The following is a 19,794-nucleotide window of genomic DNA, read 5'->3' on the forward strand; positions in this document are numbered from 1 at the left end:
CCTGGGTCCTCATTGGACAACGTGAGCCGGGTGGGGCTCTGCCGCGCACTCGTTGCCTGGACACGCCGTTTGGCGCTTTCGTGTTGGTGAGGGAGGGTGAAGAACGTGCGTCTGGTGGAGGGGAAGTCAGCCTTTCTATTGGTCAACACCAGGAGACCCCGCCTTTGAGGCATTTTTAACCAATGGAAGTGCAGCTTTCTCAATTTAAACTCTGTAACGTTCTGTTTGGTCAACGCTTAGAGCGGCGCAAGAGTTTTGAACGGCGTTTTTGGGAGTGGAGGACCGATCCTCTGCGTGGTCGCCTGGATTGCAGTTCGCCATGACCGTCCCCTCCCTGGAGGAGCTGGACTCCTTCAAGTACAGTGACCTGCAGAACTTGGCCAAGAGTCTGGGCCTCCGGGCTAACCTGAGGGTACGAGGCAAGTGGCGGGTGGGTAGGACGAGCGGCCTCTACGAGACGCGGTGGGAGGGGACCGAGCGGGAATTCCAAAGGCTGAGGCTGCTGTCCCGGCCCTGGGGCGGTAGATTTGGTTCACAGAAGGGTCCCACTAACTCTGCAAAACCGAGAGGGAGCCATAGTTTTCACCTTATGTTGAGGCTGACTTTCCTGGGAACTCACAAAGACACCGACTCCAAAAGGGTTTGTTTGGTTTCGTTTTATTGGAAGTACTCAGTTATACCAGGACATCAGTTAGGAAACGCAGGCCCAGAGAGCTAAAGGAATGCTGCATCTAAATGCCGATTGTTAGGCAGTCGCGGAAATAATTGCCTTGGCTTTTGGAAAACTCCAAACAGCTAACATTTCTGTAAATTGTAACAGCGCCCCAAATCTGCTACTTAAATGGGGGACCTGGAAGAAAGGATGACTTTTAGGGGACCTCCCCCGTGGATAAGTTTTTACAACTCAGCCCTGATTTAGTCGGATCGTTCCTCTATTGATCACTATTGTGGTAGTGTTCTGTTCAAAACCGGTGAGGTCTTTGAGACTTCAAAACGTTTGGGGGAAAATGTAAGGGTTCAATTCAGGATTCGGGTTCTCTATATTTTATTTTCCCACATCATATTAACGTGTACCCTGGAGTTTTGTTCTGCAAGCTGTGGTATTTACACGGAGTGAACACCTAAATCAGTCCTCACAGATGTTTTTAAGTGGTTTAAACAAAATAATCAGGGCCCATGCACCTGTTGGGGCTGAATGATAAAGGGCTATCTTTGGAGATATTTCTGAGCTATAGTATTTAATGGCTCCTCAATACTTCATAAACAAAATCTTAATTCCTTGGTTTAAATCTCTTAAATTTTTTTTTGCAATCTGGCTGGAATCTTTTATCCAGTGCAGCATCCAGACTGTCCTGGTGCCTTAACACTTGGCACCTTTGTCCATCTTTCTGCCTTTGCTAATTTTAATCCTTTGGCCTCAAATCCCCTTCTTTCTCCCTCTTCTTTATCTGCATGAATAATTTCCAATTACTCGTCACAGTCCAACTGAAATGTCATCACTGACCTGGCACCTCGTCCCCTCCTCTTCATTCCCTTGGTCACAGGTTTACCACCCGAGTGATCCTAGGAACCCTCTGCGCCTTTAAGGCCGTATAATTTCAAGTACTTTTTCTGAGCACTTGCAGGCTTCCACCTGGCACTGTGGTTATTTGTGTAGATACGTTCTCTACTAAACGTTAAGTTCCTTGAACAGGGATCTCATCCATCCACCTTGGAAGTCTTTACAGCGCTAAGTGCAGTACATTTTATTTGGGAGGCGTTGGATACTTATTCAGAGCTACTATTTACACCGCTTCTTGGGAGCACTGGAACAATGCACCAGAGGGTAACTCCTTTGTGAAGAGTTACTATGGAGGTTTCCTACTTGAGTTCGGCGCTCTGTCTAACATGAAGGCCCCACAACCTTTTAGATCTCTGAAGAACTGTTGCAACTTCGATCTTCTTCTGAAAGTCCCACCTATCATTGTCTCTTGAGGAACCTGATTGGGATAGCCATTTAATCACCTGTTTTCATATAAGTGGTGTAGTACAGTATTTTGTGTCACTACAGACCTCATTGCTTGCCTAGCATACAGCATCTGATGCATAGTAGGTGTCAACAAATATCTGTTAGAGGTGCTCTTTCCCAGACAAATTTGACTATACGAGGCCTTCTAATAACCAACTACAAAAAGACACCTTTGAGATGATGGGAGAAAATTAAACTTGGACTAGGTATTAAATTATATTAAGGTATTGTTAATTTTGTTGCATATGATGGTGGTATTATGGTTATGCTTCTTTTTTTTTTTTTAAAGTCCTTACCTCTTAGCCAAATATTTATAGGTAGAATGTTATGATGCCTGGGATCTGCTATAAAATACTCCAGGAAAAAGAGGGGGAACTAGATGAAGTAAGAACAGCACAATGTTGATAACTGTTGAAACTGGGTGATAGATACATGGGGGTTCATTGTACACATTTGAAATCTTCCATAATTAAAATGTTTTAAGTTACAGTTGGTACAGCTTAAGAGCTCGTTAAATCAATTGCCTTTTTAAAATTCTAAGTGCATAGCAAAAAAATTGAATAAATTGTTCTAAGAAATTATCAAGATTTGATTTTTTAAAAAACTTAACAGAATAAGATTTAAGTAAATTTCACCAGTATGACAAAATTCAAAATAAATTTAGAAGAGAAAATATTAACTTTCTTTTGAGACACTACTCTTTTTTAAAAAAAATTTTATTGAAGTATAGATGATTTACAATGTTGTGTTAATTTCTGCTGTATAGCAAAGTGAGTCAGTTATACATATATATATATTCTTTTTCATATTCTTTTTCATTATAGTTTATCATAGGATACTGAACATAGTTCCCTGTGCTATACAGTAGGACCTTGTTGTTTATCCATTCTATATATAATAGTGAGACACTACTCTTAATGGTAAGGCAAAATGAAGGAGTCAGTTACTAAGATTTATTGTACGGCCAGGGTCCTTTTCTCACTCTTGCAAGCTTCAATTATAAAACTACCACTATTTCTACCTTCTTGCAGCTCCCTTCCCCCACCTGGCAAAACTCCACACCTGATTAAACAAGCTATGTGCTTAATCCTTGCCTGTACTAACCTTCTGACCCTGGCTGGAGAAAATCCCCTAACTTTATTGACTGAACTTAATTTAAATGTGACCATAAATTTAATTTATGATTTATTTGATTCTCCTACACTTCCTTGGTAGTCATTAATTTTCCCATTATTGAGGACAGTTATTTCATATCTTCTTACCTTAGATTGACGCCCTTCCATCACTTGATGACTTTGCCTCATAGATCATAGAAACATAGATGCAATTAAACTGAGAATTACCTCATCTTTGCATTACCAGACCCACCTGTCCCCATATCCTTTGCCTTCCACCTGTTATATGTTATGGTAAAAGGCTGCGCCTAAGGGCAGCCTTGCTGTTTGTGCTGGAGATCCCATTCCCCGCTCTGAGGCTACACTCCTGCAGTTATTCCTCTCCGCTCCATCAGTTTCCCTCACTCTGCTGGCTCATTTCCATAATGCGCCCAATCAAATCTTAATGTCATCCATCTTTTAAAAAAGAAACAAAACCCCTCTCCTGACCCACGTCTTTTATCTACTGCCCAATTTCTCTGTTCTTTTCTACTGAAATTGATGTTTTTGAGGCCACCATGCCCTGCACCTTGCAAAGCTTGTGGTCCATCTCTATCTGTCTTCACCTGCCCATCAGCAGCATTTGGCGTGATTGAACCCTCCCTTCTGCTCAGACCACTTCCTTTTCTAGACTTCTTTGATATTTGGTTTTCTCCTGCCTTGCTAGCACTTCTTTCCAGTCTCCTTTGCTAGTTCTTCCTCTGCTAAATCTCTAAATGTGGCGTATCCCAGGGTTCTCTCTTGGGCCTTCTTTTCTCTAATTGTGCTTCTCCCTTGGTGATCTTATTCATTCTCAGAACTTTAGATTCACCTGGAACTAATGACGCCCAAATCCAAACCTTCAGTAAGACCTCTCATCTGCTGACTTGTGCAATTAAGTGCATCGTAAACAGCATGATCAGGTCAAAACAATGAAGATCTATTCCCTGTGTCGGTAAATGATTGATTCCTCCCTTCACTGCCCACACCCATCCATCCTGGTGAGCTCTTCCTCCCAGTATCAATACACCTGAAATCTGGCCTGTGTGCCATCTCCAGTGCTGTAAACCTGGGCCATGACACCCTCCTTTCTTGACCACTGCTTCAGGCTGTCTGCTGGTCTCCCTGCCTCTACTCTTGCCTTAAAATAGTATTCTCTTGGTAGTTGGGTGATAGTTGAAACTTAGAATATGTCATTTTTCTGCTCAGTTCTCGTCAAATTTTCCTCACACCTAAAATAAAATCCAAACTTCTCCAAATGTAATGTGAGAATCTTGGGTTGATCCCGATTTGGAGGGAAAAAAATTTTTAAGCTAAAACTGGAGACAATTGAGGAAATTTGATTTTAGGCTATGTATCAAAGGACATTAGAAAATTATTACTTTTCCTAGGTAATGCATTAGAGGTTATGTAGGAAAATATCCCCTTATTTTTAGGAGATGTGGCTGATGTATTTAGTGGTAAAGTATCATGATGTCTGGAACTTATTTTCAACCAGCTTGGCAAGAAATACATATGAATGAGAAAGAAAGCAAATATGAGACGATATTAAGGGTTGCTGAATCTACGTGAGGAGTATCAGTGTTTACTAGACTATTTTGACTTTTCTGTAGACTCGACAATTTTATAATAAAATTTTAGTTAGAAGGAAGAAATCTACACTGCATGCTGTGGCCGGTTACCCTCTTCTTGACCCAGGTCACCTCTTTGGTCTCCCTGCCCTCCACTCACCCCAGTGTTCACTGTGCCCCCCACACTGGCTTCTCTCTGTCCTTCAAATTCACCAGCCCATCTCTGGGCTTTGTGTTCCCTCTGCTGGGAATGCTCTTCCCCTGCATCTTCACCTACTGCCTCATTCACATCTCAGCTCAAAAGTCACCAACTCTGAGAGGCCTTTCCTGACCATCCTAACGCAGGTTGTCCTCCCCTGCCTCTACCCTGAGCCTCCAGTTTTGTTTTTGCTTCCTAGCACCTAATGTCATACCATTTATTTTTGCTTACTTGGTTAATAGGGTGTTTCCCCAGTAGCCTACCTTTAGAGGTTCCTGGAGGGCAGAGACCTTGTCTGTTTTGCTCACCACTGTCTCTCCAGTGCCTGGAACAGGTTGTTGAGGTAGTGCATGAAAATGTGCTGATGCTAACATCGGCACCTCCAGCTCAGCTCCCCCAAACATCACCCCCCATCATTCCTCCTGCTGTATGCCCTCACCTGGCTCTGCCACAGGCCCTTCATTTCATCACTGTTGCATATTTGAGGTTTTCATGGCATTTTAAGATGTTCTAGAAATCTGTACAACATAGAGCCTATGATTAACAATACTTTAAAATTTGCTAAGAGGTTAGGTCTTATGTTAAAGGCTCTTACCACCAAAAAAAATCCAAAGCGGGCAGTAGGAAACTTGGAGGTGATACATTTAAGGCAGTGATGATGGGTTCACAGTGTATATTGATCTCCCAGCATATCAATTTATATGTATTAAATATCGACAACTGTTTGTATGTCAGTCATACCTCTGTAAAGTGATTGAGGGAGAAAAAAAGAAGAACCAAGAATGCCTAAATTCTGCCCTGCCAATCACTCACTTCCCAGAGAAGACCCGAAGAGAGGTTCAAGAAACAACAGCAAGTAGAAAATAGGTCTCTCCTTTATTACTACTAGCCGGTGTGGTGCCTGATATCTTGATGCACAGTGTTCTGGTAAAACTCACAGCCTGAGCACAGCATCTCCTGTGCCCTGAAGCCCAAACCAAATCGGGATCTCTGCCATTCTCACCTGAACACATGGCTGATGGTAAATGGTAGGAGCAGAGAAGAGACGAGCCTGGTGGCTGGGCCCCCCTTGAGAAGAAACTCTCTGGCTCTCAACTGTATGGCTGGTGGAAGAGGAGGGAATGAGAACCCAGCCATGTGCTTGAGCTTTGAAAGCACAGGAAAACATAACCCATCAGATTAGTATTCTTTCAGGAAAGAACGGAAAGGGCAGTTCTGTGGTGGAAGGAGGAGCTAGGAGTTCCCTTCCCCCGGGGACCTGTAGTCATCCTCCTAAGGCGGTGCCTTTGGCCTTCCCCATCTTAGGATCCCCCACGCCTCCACACGTGCTTCACCAGCTGCCCAAGCCAGAAACCTAGGCATGATAAATTTCCCTGTTCCTCAACCCTCACATTCACACTGATTCTACTTCCTAGGAAAGTTTTTAATTCATCCATGTGGCCTCAGTCCCGTTCTAGCTCAGGCCGAAGTCGTCTCTGGCTTCCTACAACAGCCTCCTGGCCCTTGCCCTGTCTTCCATCTTGCCCTCACCAAATGCATTCTGCACATTATACAGCCAGAGTAATCATCCTGAGTAATGCAAAACTGGTCACCCACGGCCCTGCTGCAAACTCTGCAGACTGCCTTTGCCCCGAGGGTAAAGTTCATACTCTTTAGAGGCTTAGTAGGCCTAGCAGGATCAGGCCCACTTTCCCAACATTCTCTCTCACCATCCCCTCCAACAGCTCCCTGCTTCAGCCCACACTAAACTTTAGTTCTTCAAACTCCACACATTCTTACCTTCCCATGCTATTTCTTTACCCTTTTCCCTATGTCCCACTCTCTCCTATTTGTCCTTCAGCCTCAGCAGTTAGTGACCTCACATCTTTGTCTTAGGACTGGCATGTCCACTTACCTACTGAAGTCTACCCTAGCGGTCCAGGCTTTGGTGGCCCAGCCCACCTGTGTTCTCACACGACACCTGAGCTTCCTCATGTGGGCATTTACCCCACTGTGCCGTAATTGCCACTTTCCTCTCTGGCTTCTGCCGTGAAATCTGTGCGGACAGGGACCCCTTCTATCTTGGTTACCCTACTCCCAGCCTGCCCGGATGACATTTGATGAGTACAAGAACAGGAGAAAATGTTCAATGAATCTTTTGTGCTTATTTGATTTTTGGCTCTACTGATAAGGTCTTTAAACTTTTCTGCAGGCAGACAAGTTGTTAAGAGCCTTAAAAGCCCACCTTAAAAATGAAGCTAGAAAAGAAAATGAGAATCAGGTAAGTAACATTTTCATCACCTATTAAATAGCAAAACAATCAGTTAATAAATGATAAACACAGTTGGTAATGACTTAAGACATGCTGTTACCAAAGAGATTGTCATTGGTAATTGTAAATCCTTTCATAATTCTTATAAATGACAAAGCTGCCTCTGTAATCTATTGAATAAGATGTTCTCATACAAAGGCAAAGATTAATTACTAGTTGCCACATGTATGCCAAATGGTGTGAATAGGGAGGGAACTGGATTTGAAGTCAGAAAAACCAGTTAAGTAGCAGCTCTGTCTTTTTTGTATGTGTGACCTTGGAAAACTCAAATCATTTATTCTTAGTTTCCTGGTCTTTGAAATGGAAATAACATATTTTCTGCTGAATTGAGGGTTGTGAGAATCACATGAAGTAGGGACTGTGGAAGTGACTTGTGGGAAACTAAACCACTGCTGATGGGAGGGAACAGTTGTCATGGCTGCTTCAGACCCACCCCAAAGAGTCTGACAAGGCTCAACACCTAAATGATCAATGAATGCTTCATTCTTAACTTGAAATACAGGAAAATGTTGAAAGGCCTTAAGGAACTGGGCTTTGGAGGGCATCCATTATATATCTTGAAATGAAGGTAAATATAAACATGAACTGAGCATCTGAATTCCTTCTCTCTGTCTTTATAGACTCTGTAATTCTCTGTATTCCAGGTTATAAACATTTAAAAACTTTAAATGTTCAAAATTCTTTTTGATTCCAGGTTTAATTAATATAAAATAGACAACAATATTGATTTTGGATTCCTTTAAGTTTCTATATCAACTAAATCAATATAGATATTTTAATTAATTAAAAAAGTTTTTCATGGTTAAGGATACATATCGTAGTGCCATCTGAAATCAGGATTTTACTTTGGGTGGTAATTGATGGGCTAAATTTAAAATGATCTATCATGTTTCAAATTCAGCATCTCAAGAGCCATTCCATTTTGAAAAACTTTCACAAGAGCAGGATGATAATCAAAATTTGGTCAGCTATAGAATTCCTAAGTGGTGAATCTATCAATAGTGAGCTTAGGTTGGTGGAAAGAACTGACATAGACAGTTTATCTAAAGCTGCAGGAGTCAGCACAGTCCAAATACATGGCAAAGAGATCAGTAATATTACCAAGGACAGACAGATGGGTAAGCTTCCAGACCTCCAAATCGTCACCTAGGGAAGTGCACAGGTGTGGGTCACATCTAAGGAGCATGACCTTCTGGATGCCTTGTTCTCCCTCTGTAGATTAGCCTTAACTATATGAGTTGGAGCAGCTCTGTATGTAGGTTAGTCTGACTGTGTGCTGGGGACTCTCAGAACTAGCTGTGCCACTTCAGTCTTGGGCTTATACAAGTCTTTACAGTTACATCATGGTGCGTTCAGGAATGAACATATGCTACCTGATCACTGCTGGCCTCCCAAACTAACATACCCTGGTTAAGGTGTGTGGGGTTAAAACAAGACATCTCTGGGAGTCATGTTAATAGGTTTCTAAACCAGTTATAGAACCTCTTCTGTACTGTGTTAATGGGGGTAAGGGGCAATAAGTACTTTTAAAGTGTGTCTATACTCCAGCAATATGTGTAACCTGAGGATTACACTTCTGTAATGAGAACAGTTTCTTTTTCCTCTCTTCTTCTTCATGACTATCCAGGGAGTTGGAAAGTAGGATTCAGATAGCGTCTTTCTACTCTCACATAAATATCCCTGCTCCTTTGAGTTCAGGCTCACCAATTCTCATCTCTCATCTGTTGACTTCCTTGTTGCTTTCCAGTGTTCACTGTCTCATTGCCTGGCTCATCATCTCCTGTCCTGACCTTACTTTGGGTGAATTCAAAGGTCCACCTGGATGTCCCTTACTACCCTTGCCTCCCTGTTCCTTAAGTCCTGTGACTTTCTTTTCCACTCTTCATTAGCCATCCCCTTCTTTGGGTATACCTTGGATCTTAGATCACTTAGAACTATTATTCTTCTGTAATATTTCACCTCCGTCTAAAAACCTTCCATTTTTTAAGCCTTCTTATTCTTTTACAACCAAAACATTTATTTTATATTGTGGTTCTCAACCCAGGATGTGTGGGAGAATCATTTGTGGAGCTTTTTAAAAACACTGATATTTAGGCCTCACCAAATCCCAGGCAACTAAATTAACTCTCAGAGGGTAGGGTCCAGTCACCATACTGAAATGGACTGAAAAGTCAGGATGCAAAGCCCTCTTATTCCCTACTTCCATGTGCAGAGTACCAGTTGTCTACTACCGTCTAAAATGCTGGAAGGTTTCTCTGTAAGGAAGAAGATGACCCTAAAGGAAACATGATACAGAAAACAAATGAAAGCCTTGAAAAATGTCTTACAATAACCTATTGAATTATCAACTCCTGAAATCAAGCTACACAGACGATTCAGTTAAGGTTACATAACAAGCTATAAATGTTAACAACTTAAAGAATAGATGACAGAAGTTGAGATAAGGACAGGAGCTGAAGGAAAGTATAAGGATGCTAATATCTGCAGTTTACAGGATATGTGTCTGCAGTCATGGAACAAGAAATAAAGGTTTAAGAATGTTTAAAGCTGCAAAGGTAATAGAGTGAGTAAGTGGTATAAGTCTATTAGGAAGAAGATGGGGAGATGAGAGTGGTACAAATGAAGTAAATCTTAGTACATGAGGCACTGAAAATAGTTATTGAAAATACAAATGAATATCCCATCAGCAAATCATTAGTGATATGTAAGTAACCACTTAACATCAAACCCTAGAAATACGAAGGGTAGGGCAGAGAATGACTTACTTTTCATTATACTCTCTTTAGTATTTTATTATTTTAACTATATGTATGTATTAGTTTATTTCAAAAAATTAGAATTTACGTTTAAAAAGCTACAAAAACACCAAAAACAAATCAAGCCTCTCCTTTATCGTCTCTAGGTAGGATAACATGCTTAATGCCTTCGTCACACTCGATGAGGATATAATTCACCTATTTTTCCCTAGAGCTTTTATAGTTTCATATTTTACATTTAAATCTTTAATCCATCCAGATTTCATTTTGGTGTGAGAAAATGATCATCTTTCATTGCCCACCCCCTCACCAAAAACATAGTCAATGTTTTCTCTGCATCATGTGTTGAATAATGAATCCAACCATCCCCCACTAATGTGAGGTGCAACCATTGTCATACGATGATTTCTTCTGGAAGCAGTTCTGTTCAGGACATTCTGGTACCTGTGCCATGCTGTTTTGATGACAAAGCTCTTCTAGTTTATGATAATGCACATGGCCTTCTTCCCTTACTCCCTTATGTTGACCTTTAACAAGTTACTTTGGGCTCTCTAAGCCTCAGTTTCCCTACCTGTGAACTGCAGATAATGTTAATACTTGTCTCATAGGCTTTGAGGAATAAATGAGATAATCCATGAGAATACTTAGCCCAGTGCAGTTATGATATTAGCTGTAATTGTTATTAGTTATAGCATACTGTCTAGCATATAGTATATATTCAGTAAATTAACATACTTTTAATAATTTGTGGGAATTCCCTGGCACTTTCACTGCCATGGGCCTGGGTTCAATACCTGTTCAGGGAACTAAGATCCCACAAACCATGTGGTGTGGCCCCCCCAAAAAAATAATTGGCTTATTTACATACACTAAGATACCTTTGAATGCTTTGCAAGCCTAGTTTTTTAGCTTGGGTTGTTAAGTGTTTCTTTCTGAATACTCTATCATTCTTGTCCTTGCCTATAATTTAGTGCTGGAGGGTTTTAAAATTATCTCTTGCATATGTAATACATATTTTTTATTCAGTTTAAATTCTGATTCTTCCTGAGCATTGTAACTCTATACATTGGACATGGCAGATTAATGTCTCTCTTTTTCAGGATGAAATTCAAACTTCTGCATCTTCTTGTGATGAGATTGAGGTACAGCTCAGCAGCCAGGAGCAAGCTGAGAGGGAGCCAGTGGGCCATGTCACCAAAACAAGGAGAAGGCGCAGGACTGTCTACAGGAGCCCTGACTCCCAGGTGAATAGAAATGTGCAAACTAAAAATAAGCTACCACCTGTGCCCAAACTGGTATATTATTAGGAAGCCTTCCCTTAATTCCCTTATGATATCGGGTGGTGGCAAACACTGCTGTGAGCTCCATGAAAGCGCAAACCTGAGTCTGGCCTCATCACACCCCGGGCACTGGCACTGGGAAAGCACTTAGTAAGTATTAAGCACAAATTAAATGTTTGCTGAATAATATGAACATTCATTGAGTGTTTTCTTAAGTGAGGTGTAGTAAGTAAGAAGGAAAGAGATACCAACATCAAATATGATTTTTTTTTTTCCTCCTTCCTATCTTGTCCCGGGCCTGGTGATCAGCTGAGCTTAGTCTTTGAACAGTGTGGTCACGTGATTCCGGGGGCTTCTCCCACTTGCTCTGAGAGGACTCTGATTTTATTATCCTTTCATTCAAATGTAACTTTTACAAGATGGTCCTAATTTTTATTTTCTAGCCTTGTGTAGCCCCTTAGTCACTAGCTTGTCTAGTTAGTTTCTCCTCCCTAGGAGAGCAACCTCTGCTCTCCTAGAGGTTGTATGCCTTCCAGTGGTCCCTAGTCTCTACTATTCCCAGATGCATGTTCTCATGACATTTGGTGAGGCAGAGAACCAAATCTGCCACTCAAAAATCTTGGTCTCCTACTTTTCTTTCTTCAATTCATTTTCCTCCTCAATTTGGTACCTATCTTTGGAAGGCAGTGATTACTTTTTTCTTTCTTTATGTCTGAATATAAGCAATGTTTTTAATGATACGTTTTTAAATTGAGATATAATTCACATGTAACATCCTATCAGTTTCAGGTGTACAATGTAATGATTCAATATTTGTGGCGATCATTTCACAATATATATACAATAAGTCTAGTTAACACCTCACGTAGTTACAGTTTTTTTCTTGTGATGAGAACTTTTCAGATATACTCTTAGCAATTTTCAAGTGTGATTCCTTCTTATTTGTTATTGAAATCATTTATTTTCTTTTAAAATCTGTAGCAGGATCATTCAGAGATAAAAGTATGTGATCCTACTGAATTCCAGAATCAAGAAAAGCATGAAAACCAGGCTCTCAGAACTATTGTAGAAGCTCCTTCTCTACCAAACAAGAGTCAAGATGAGAATGCAGTGCCCTCAGGAAAAAGTGGAATAAATGGTATGCCAAGTAACTTTTTAAAAATCCAAAATTGCTAGGGTAACCATGTGCATTAATTTCCTAGGACTGCTATAGCAAAGTGCCATAAACTGGGCAACTTAAAACAACAGAAATTTGGGAATTCCCTGGCAGTCCAGTGGTTAGGACTTGACGCTTTCACTGCTGGGACACGAGTTCAGTACCTGGTCAGGGAACTAAAATCCTGAAAGCTGCACGGTGCGGCCAAAAAAAAAAAACCAAAAAACACAAATTTATTCTGTCACAGTTCTGGAGGCTGGAGTCTAAAATCAGGGTGTCAGTAGGGCCATCTTCCTCCAAGATTCTGGGGAGAATCTTTCCTGGCCCCTTTGTACCTTCGGTGGTGGCTGTAGACCTGGGCTTGCAGCTAAATCTCTGCCTCCTCATCATGTGGCAGTCTCTCTGTGTGTCTTTTTCTTTCTTTTTTTTTTTTAACATTCATTCATTCATTTATTTATGGCTGCGTTGGGTCTTTATTGCGGCGAGCGGGGGCTACTCTTCCTTGGGGTGTGCGTGCTTCTCATTACAGTGGCTTCTCTTGCTGTGGAGCATGGCTCTAGGCCCATGGGCCTCAGTTGTTCTGGCATGTGGGCTCAGTAGTTGTGGCTCGTGGGTTCTAGAGCGGAGGCTCAGTAGTTGTGGCGCACAGGCTTAGTTGCTCTGCAGCATGTGGAATCTTCCCAGACCAGGGCTCGAACCCGTGTCCCCTGCATTGGCAGGTAGATTCTTAACCACTTCACCACCAGGGAAGTCCCTATTTATTTATTTATTTGGCTGTGTCCAGTCTTAGTTGCAGCACGTGGGATCTTTGTTGCAGTGCGTGGGCTTCTCTCTAGTTGTGGCACGTGGGCTCTCTAGTTGTGGCACACGGGCTCTCTAGTTGTGGTATGCGTGCTCTAGAGCTCATGGGCTCAGTAGTTGCAGCACTCAGGCTTAGTTGCCCCATGGCATATGGGAACTTAGTTCCCTGAGCAGGGATCAAATCCAAGTCCCCTGCATTTGAAGGCGGATTCTTGACCACTGGACCACCAGGTAAGTTCCTGTGTGTCTTTTTCTTTACATCGTTTTCTTAAAAGGACACCAGTTATATTGGATTAGGTCCATCCTAATGACCTTGGTTTAACTTGATTATGTCTGCAAAGACCCTTTCCAAATAAGGTCAGATCACAATTATTAGAGGTTAAGACTTCATTCATCATATCTCTTTTGGGGAAATAGTTCAACCCGTAACACCATTATGGAGAACTTCTAAGGGTTCAGCAATGAAAGCAAAAGTTAGAACCAAATACAGTAGGCCATCAGGTCACCTTTTTTTTTTTTTTTTTTTTTTGCAGTATGTGGGCCTCTCACTGTTGTGGCCTCTCCCGTTGCGGAGGACCCGCAGGCTTAGCGGCCATGGCTCACGGGCCCAGACACTCCGCGACATGTGAGATCTTCCCGGACCGGGGCACGAACCCGTGTCCCCTGCATCGGCAGGCGGACTCTCAACCACTGCGCCACCAGGGAAGCCCCATCAGGTCACCTTTAATAACCGTGTAGAAAGCAGAATATGAGTGGTATCTGGAAAGTTTAAGGCAGTTGATCTTAAGGCAGGATGAGGAGAGAGCCTGGCTCATTCTGCCAATTAACTCCTTCTGGCCTGCTCCAGAGACAGGTACAAAGACCTGTTAGCCCCTTCAAGTAGGACAGTTAAAAAGGATCTGCAGGCTTCGCTGGTGGCGCAGTGGTTGAGAGTCCGCCTGCCGATGCAGGGGACACGGGTTCGTGCCCCAGTCTGGGAAGATCCCACATGCCGCAGAGCGGCTAGGCCGGTGAGCCATGGCCCTGGAGCCTGTGCTCCGCAACAGGAGAGGCCACAACAGTGAGAGGCCTGCGTACCGCAAAAAAAAAAAAAAAAAAAGGATCTGCAGAGTCTACCTTCCCAGGGGGGTGGCCATTTTATTATGATAAATGTATATTTTACTTAGTCTCTAACCTCCTAAAAACCTCTTCCCTAAACTTTCTCAACTAAAAATTTGTTTCAATAAGGCCAGAAAACTTCAGTTCCCCTATGCCTAACAGGACTTGATGCTTTCTGATTTCATCCCTTGGGAAGCCTGCCAGTTGCAACAGTGTTTCAGTGTTCATTTCCCCCAGCACATCTATGTGGGACCTGAGGCTTGCCTGAGGGGATTGGGAGAGAAGATGATCCACTCATGTCCACCAAGCAGTTAAATGCAGAATTTCTAATGCTGAGCCCTCCCAGTTACCCCAGAATTTTGAATGTCTTACTAAATCTAGAAAGTTAAAGAAGGTAGATGTTCTGATTTGTAGGTCTGACGTGAGCCTGGAATTCTGCAGATTTAATAAGTACCCCAGGTAATTTTGATGCATATGCCTCATAAACCCATTTTGAAATCCTGAGACGAGGGGAATGTAAAGAAATAAGACAGGATCAGAAGTGGGGGTGGAATTTAAAATATCTATTATTCCACCAATCTTGTTGTCAAGAAGACTTACTTCTAGGACCCAGTTTTGAAGGCATGGGAAAAATGAGGGTGGACCCTTTAAGTCAGGTTTGCCCAATGAAGCACACAGGCAGTTTGAAGGAGAAAAATCTGATTATGCAGTTTCTGGTGAGAGGAATTTTTTAAACTTTGACATAATTCCAGACTTAAAGTTGTAAGAATAGTACCAAGAGCTCCTATATATCGTTCACCTAGATTTCTCAAATGTTAATATTTTGACGTATTTGCTTTATCCTCCTCTCTATTTATATTTATATACATATCTACGTACGTATATGTGTTATATACATTTTTTTCCTGAACTGTTTGAGAGTGTTTCAGTTATGTTCCCCTTTACCCCTAAATATTTGTGTTTCTTAAAACATCAGGACTTTTTCTCACAAATGTACAGAGAGCAGAAAGTTCACTGATAGGGCTTCTTCTTATTCCGCATTAAAACTAACCTCTGAGAAACAACCACTTGTCAAGGTTTGATATAGTATCAAAGAAGAATATCCACAATTATCTGAAAAGGCTATTAAAATACTCTTCACTTTCAACCACATAGCTGTATATGACAAAATTCATTTTCATATATTTAATCAAAACAATATATCACAACATATGTATATAGAAGAAAAGAGAATCCAGCTGCCTTTTATTGTCAGATGTTAAAGAAATTGTAAAACAAAAACAAAAAACGCTCTACTCACTTTTTTGATTTAGAAATTTTAGCCATTTTTCATAAATTATTTATGTTAACGTATAGTGGGTATATTTTTAGTGAATCAATTATTTTTTAATGTCTTAAGTTTTAATATCTAATATGGCACATATTGATATAATGTACATGAACAAAAATTCTTTGGGGTCCTCAGTAACTTTTGAGAGTACAAAGGGATCCTGAGGCTAGAAAGTGTGAGACCTGCTAACTAACCTGTAGACAGACCTTATCTAGATTTCATCCCAGCAATGTCCCTTAAAACAAAGGCAAATCTCGACTCATCCTTTGCATTTCATTGCCATGTCTCTCTTTTTTTTGAATAAATTTATTTATTTATACATTTTTTAAATTTTGGCTGCATGGGGTCTTCATTGCTGCACACGGGCTTTCTCTAGTTGCGGCGAGCACGGGCTACTCTTTGTTGCCGTGCACAGGCTTCTCATTGTGGTTGCTTCTTGTTGAGGAGCACAGGCTCTAGGTGCATGGGCTTCAGTAGTTGTGGCACATGGGCTCAGTAGTTGTGGCTTACGGGCTCTAGAGTGCAGGCTCAGTAGTTGTGGCACATGGGCTTAGTTGCTCTGCGGCATGTGGGATCTTCCCTGACCAGGGCTCGAACCCGTGTCTCCTGCATTGTCAGGCAGATTCTTAACCACTGCACCACCAGGGAAGTCCTGCCATGTCTCTTTAAGCTACTTTAATCTGGAACAGTTCCGCAGCCTTCCTTTGTCTTCTAGCGCATTGACCTTTTTTAAATACAGTTTCTTGGGTCCTCTGACTTGGTTTGTCTAATGTTGCTGATGGTTAGATTCAGATCATGCACTATTGGCAGGAATCCCACAAACTAGGGCTGTGTCCTCCTCATTCAGCACCCCAGAGGGCTCAGATGTTGGTTTGTCCTATGACTAGTCTTGTCAACTTGCATCACCTGGTTATGGTGGTGTCTGCTAGGTTGCTCCTTTGTAATAGTTATTATATTTCCATTTGTAATAAGTATCTTGTGAGGAATGACTGTGACTCCTTAAATATCCTATTTCATGGCCAAGGTCCAAGCAAAAGCCCTATAACCCCTCTGCTCTATCCAGTCATTCTTTTGCCTTGTTGTATGGATGCATTAGGAAACCTTAAGGATGAGTGACTTTATAAGTAGCATTTCTTGAAAACCCACTTGCACAGTTTTTAGTAGATTGCCTTAAGCTGAAAAAGATACTAGAATGTGGGAGATAAGTAGGGGGAAATAGCAACCCTTATATACATGATGGCTTTAACTGGATTTAAAGAACAAAAGCAAAACAAGTATAGAAGCAAAGGACCTGAGAAAATATAATAAATATAATAATAGCCAAAATGATAATAGTGTTTCTTAGGCTGGTGGGATTGTGTGACTTTTATCATCCTTGTTAAAACAACTAGACATGTTCATAGCAAAAGTTCTGGAAAAGAGTTTTATAAACATACAGAAATTTAAAAACATCTATACAAGAAGCATAAAATTTCTGTCTACTTGAAATATGAGCTAAAATTGTGGTGATGCTGTAACTAATGCTTTGTGCTCCTTGTGCCGTCTCTCCCATACCTTGGCAGAGGCCTATCACATGAATATGCTCCACATTAACTTACATTTCTTAATGGGAATAATTTTTGGAAATCTTTCATTAGTTCTGTATCCTTGGATTCAGGTAATGAAGGTCCAAAGATACCTTCAGAAAGAAAGAAGTCTCTCTACACAGATGGGTTTTCCAAACCCGGAAAAAATAAAAGAACTGCAAGCACTACTCCAAGTAAGTTTTGCACACAAAGAAACATAAAATGGTGGTTGGCCCCCTTCAGGCTGACGCTGGCGAGGCAGTGCACTGTGACAGCCGAAGGCTCAGACACTGGCATTGGGGTTTGCACCCTCGTTCCCCCATTTTCTGCCTGTGAGACCTTGGGAAACTTATTTATCCCCAGTAAACCCACGTCCTCAGTTTAAAGTGGGAATAATTAAACTACCTATTTCATCAGGTTAGTATATGGATTAATTAAGACAGTTTTCCACTTCTGATTACCTAGCAGGGCAGCTAGGCTGTAGCAAGTATTCAAGAAATATCTGAGAATTAATGTGTATCAAGTACTTGGCACAATGTCTACCTTGTAAAAACTTATTATTATTTTTAGTAATAAGTCTAAGGGACTCCATTTCTGGACATGTAATTCTCTTTCTCTATTGCCTGGCACATAGAATGTTGATTGTGCTATATATTTAGAGTACTTAAAATGCTGCTTAGCATATTTGAGAAATTCTAACAATTATACTTAATAAGAATATAATTAGTTAGAATAGTACAGAGCAGGAGTCAGCAAACTATCGCCCATCTTGGCCTGTCTTATAGCCCTTGAGCTAAGAATGGTTTCTACATTTGTAAAGGTTGTATATAAGAAAGAATATGAGACAGAGACCACAGTGTATGTGACCGCCAAGCCTAAAATATTTACTGTCTGCCCGTTTACAGAAAGTTTGCCAATCCTTTGCATAGAGCTTTCTTAGCATTATTAAATGTCAAATTTATGATTAAGTAAAGGCCATTAATTAATTGGTATGGGGAGAGGACAAATCTGTTAGTCTTTTCTTATCCTCTGGACTAAACAAAGATGTTAGTCAGCAGTGAAATGGACAATGGAGAGATGGTCAGTGTTCGATAGTTTATAAGGTGAATATGCTTTGCCCCTGACTTTCTAAAACCTAAATGTTTTGAAATTAAAATTTTAGCAAAGATGATGCTGAAGTTGAATGTCAGGGGTGCCAAGACAAGAATAAGTGTTAACAGAAAAACATAGGGAAGGTGAATAAATGGATTTTGTCTTGTTGTTAATTGTCATATTTGGGGAAATATTCTAGATTTTAAGAAGCTTCATGAGGCTCGTTTTAAGGAAATGGAGTCCATTGATCAATATGTTGAGAGAAAAAAGAAACATTTTGAAGAACACAATTCATTTAATGAACTGAAGGTATGCTGATAAAATTATGTTCTTAATGCCGCTAAGCTGTTTGTTTTTAATGTTGATACTGTGTATATACAATGGTTAATACAATTAGCTATTATTCTACTAGTGGAATGGATTTGTTTGAGTCTAATGTATTTTTATTATTTTAAATTTGTTTTTGAGAATTTTCAAAACCTTCCAGATAAAGCAGTGAATCTTCACTATGAAAAAGAATTCTGTAAAAAATAAAGTTAAAAAAATAAAACATTTTTTAAAAATTTGTAAAAAAATTTTTTTAAAGTAAACAGTAAAAAAAGGAAAAAAAAGGAAGAACTCCAAAGTAGCAATAAGTTGTTCTGTTTTCCACATTCAGACACTGTGCCTATCACTTTTCTTGGGGAAGGACTGATATATGGCTGAAGCCATCTCTCCCTGTCTCTGACCTAAAGGGAAAATGAGTGACTAGCAGTTGCTAATTTAAAGGCTTCCTGTCATAACTGAGCTCCCTGGGTGGGGGGCCTTCAGGCCAGGTCCTGCTGGACTCAAGCAGCTTCGAGTAAGAGAAGGTAAAGTCAACCCCGAGGCTGAGTTAGCAGCAGAGTAGTGAGTAAATAACATCCTAGGAAGTTGATGTTCCCGTCTTACATGGTATCTGGTGTTAAAGGGGTGCCACAAAGATGGATGGGAAACATTTTTGAATTTAATAATACATAATAACCTGCCTATTTCTCAAAGAATTTGAGGCAGTTTGTGGTATTACACACAACACAAAACAGTATAAATCTGGTTTAAAAGGGGCAGAAAATGAGCACTGTTAACAGGTACAGTGACTAATATATCAGTCACTCAGTTGAGTTTTGAGTTTTCTGATATCAGTGCCAATGGGGAAATGCACTGGGTAATAAGTTCTAAATAATTAAAAACAAAAAACATACGGTTCTTAGAAGCTTACTCTTGGATAATAAATGTTCATTTGAACATTTATAAAACCACTGTTACCACAGTTGAAGACACTGTTAACAACCTTCTAGCAAACAGTCTTGGCATTAAACATCTCCATTCCTTCATAGTGATCTAACAACATGGGTGGACAATCCAGGGAAGAGCTATTCAGTATGTCCATAAGAAGACTCTTAACTATTAGCAAGGGCTAAGTATCACAACATTCACAGCTGAGTATTGGGACAAGAGGCCCATCCCGGAGGAGCG

At 40.8% G+C, this 19,794-nt stretch overlaps 1 protein-coding gene across 1 annotated transcript in view; it reads left to right on the top strand.

Annotated features, from left to right (window-relative positions):
• The first annotated feature begins 258 nt into the window (after positions 1–258).
• The window catches only part of NUSAP1 (nucleolar and spindle associated protein 1), a 31,800-nt gene continuing 12,264 nt past the window's right edge, over positions 259–19,794 (top strand). The window contains exons 1-6 of the mRNA XM_082832990.1: positions 259–412; positions 7,103–7,171; positions 11,079–11,222; positions 12,240–12,396; positions 17,301–17,402; positions 18,500–18,609. Coding sequence (XP_082689116.1) covers positions 320–412; positions 7,103–7,171; positions 11,079–11,222; positions 12,240–12,396; positions 17,301–17,402; positions 18,500–18,609 — 675 coding nt within the window. The 5' untranslated portion in view covers positions 259–319. The remainder of the gene's footprint in view (positions 413–7,102; positions 7,172–11,078; positions 11,223–12,239; positions 12,397–17,300; positions 17,403–18,499; positions 18,610–19,794) is intronic.

The sequence above is a fragment of the Leucopleurus acutus genome (genome assembly GCF_964270905.1).
Source record: "Leucopleurus acutus genome assembly, chromosome: 1".
NCBI lineage: Eukaryota > Metazoa > Chordata > Mammalia > Artiodactyla > Delphinidae > Leucopleurus > Leucopleurus acutus.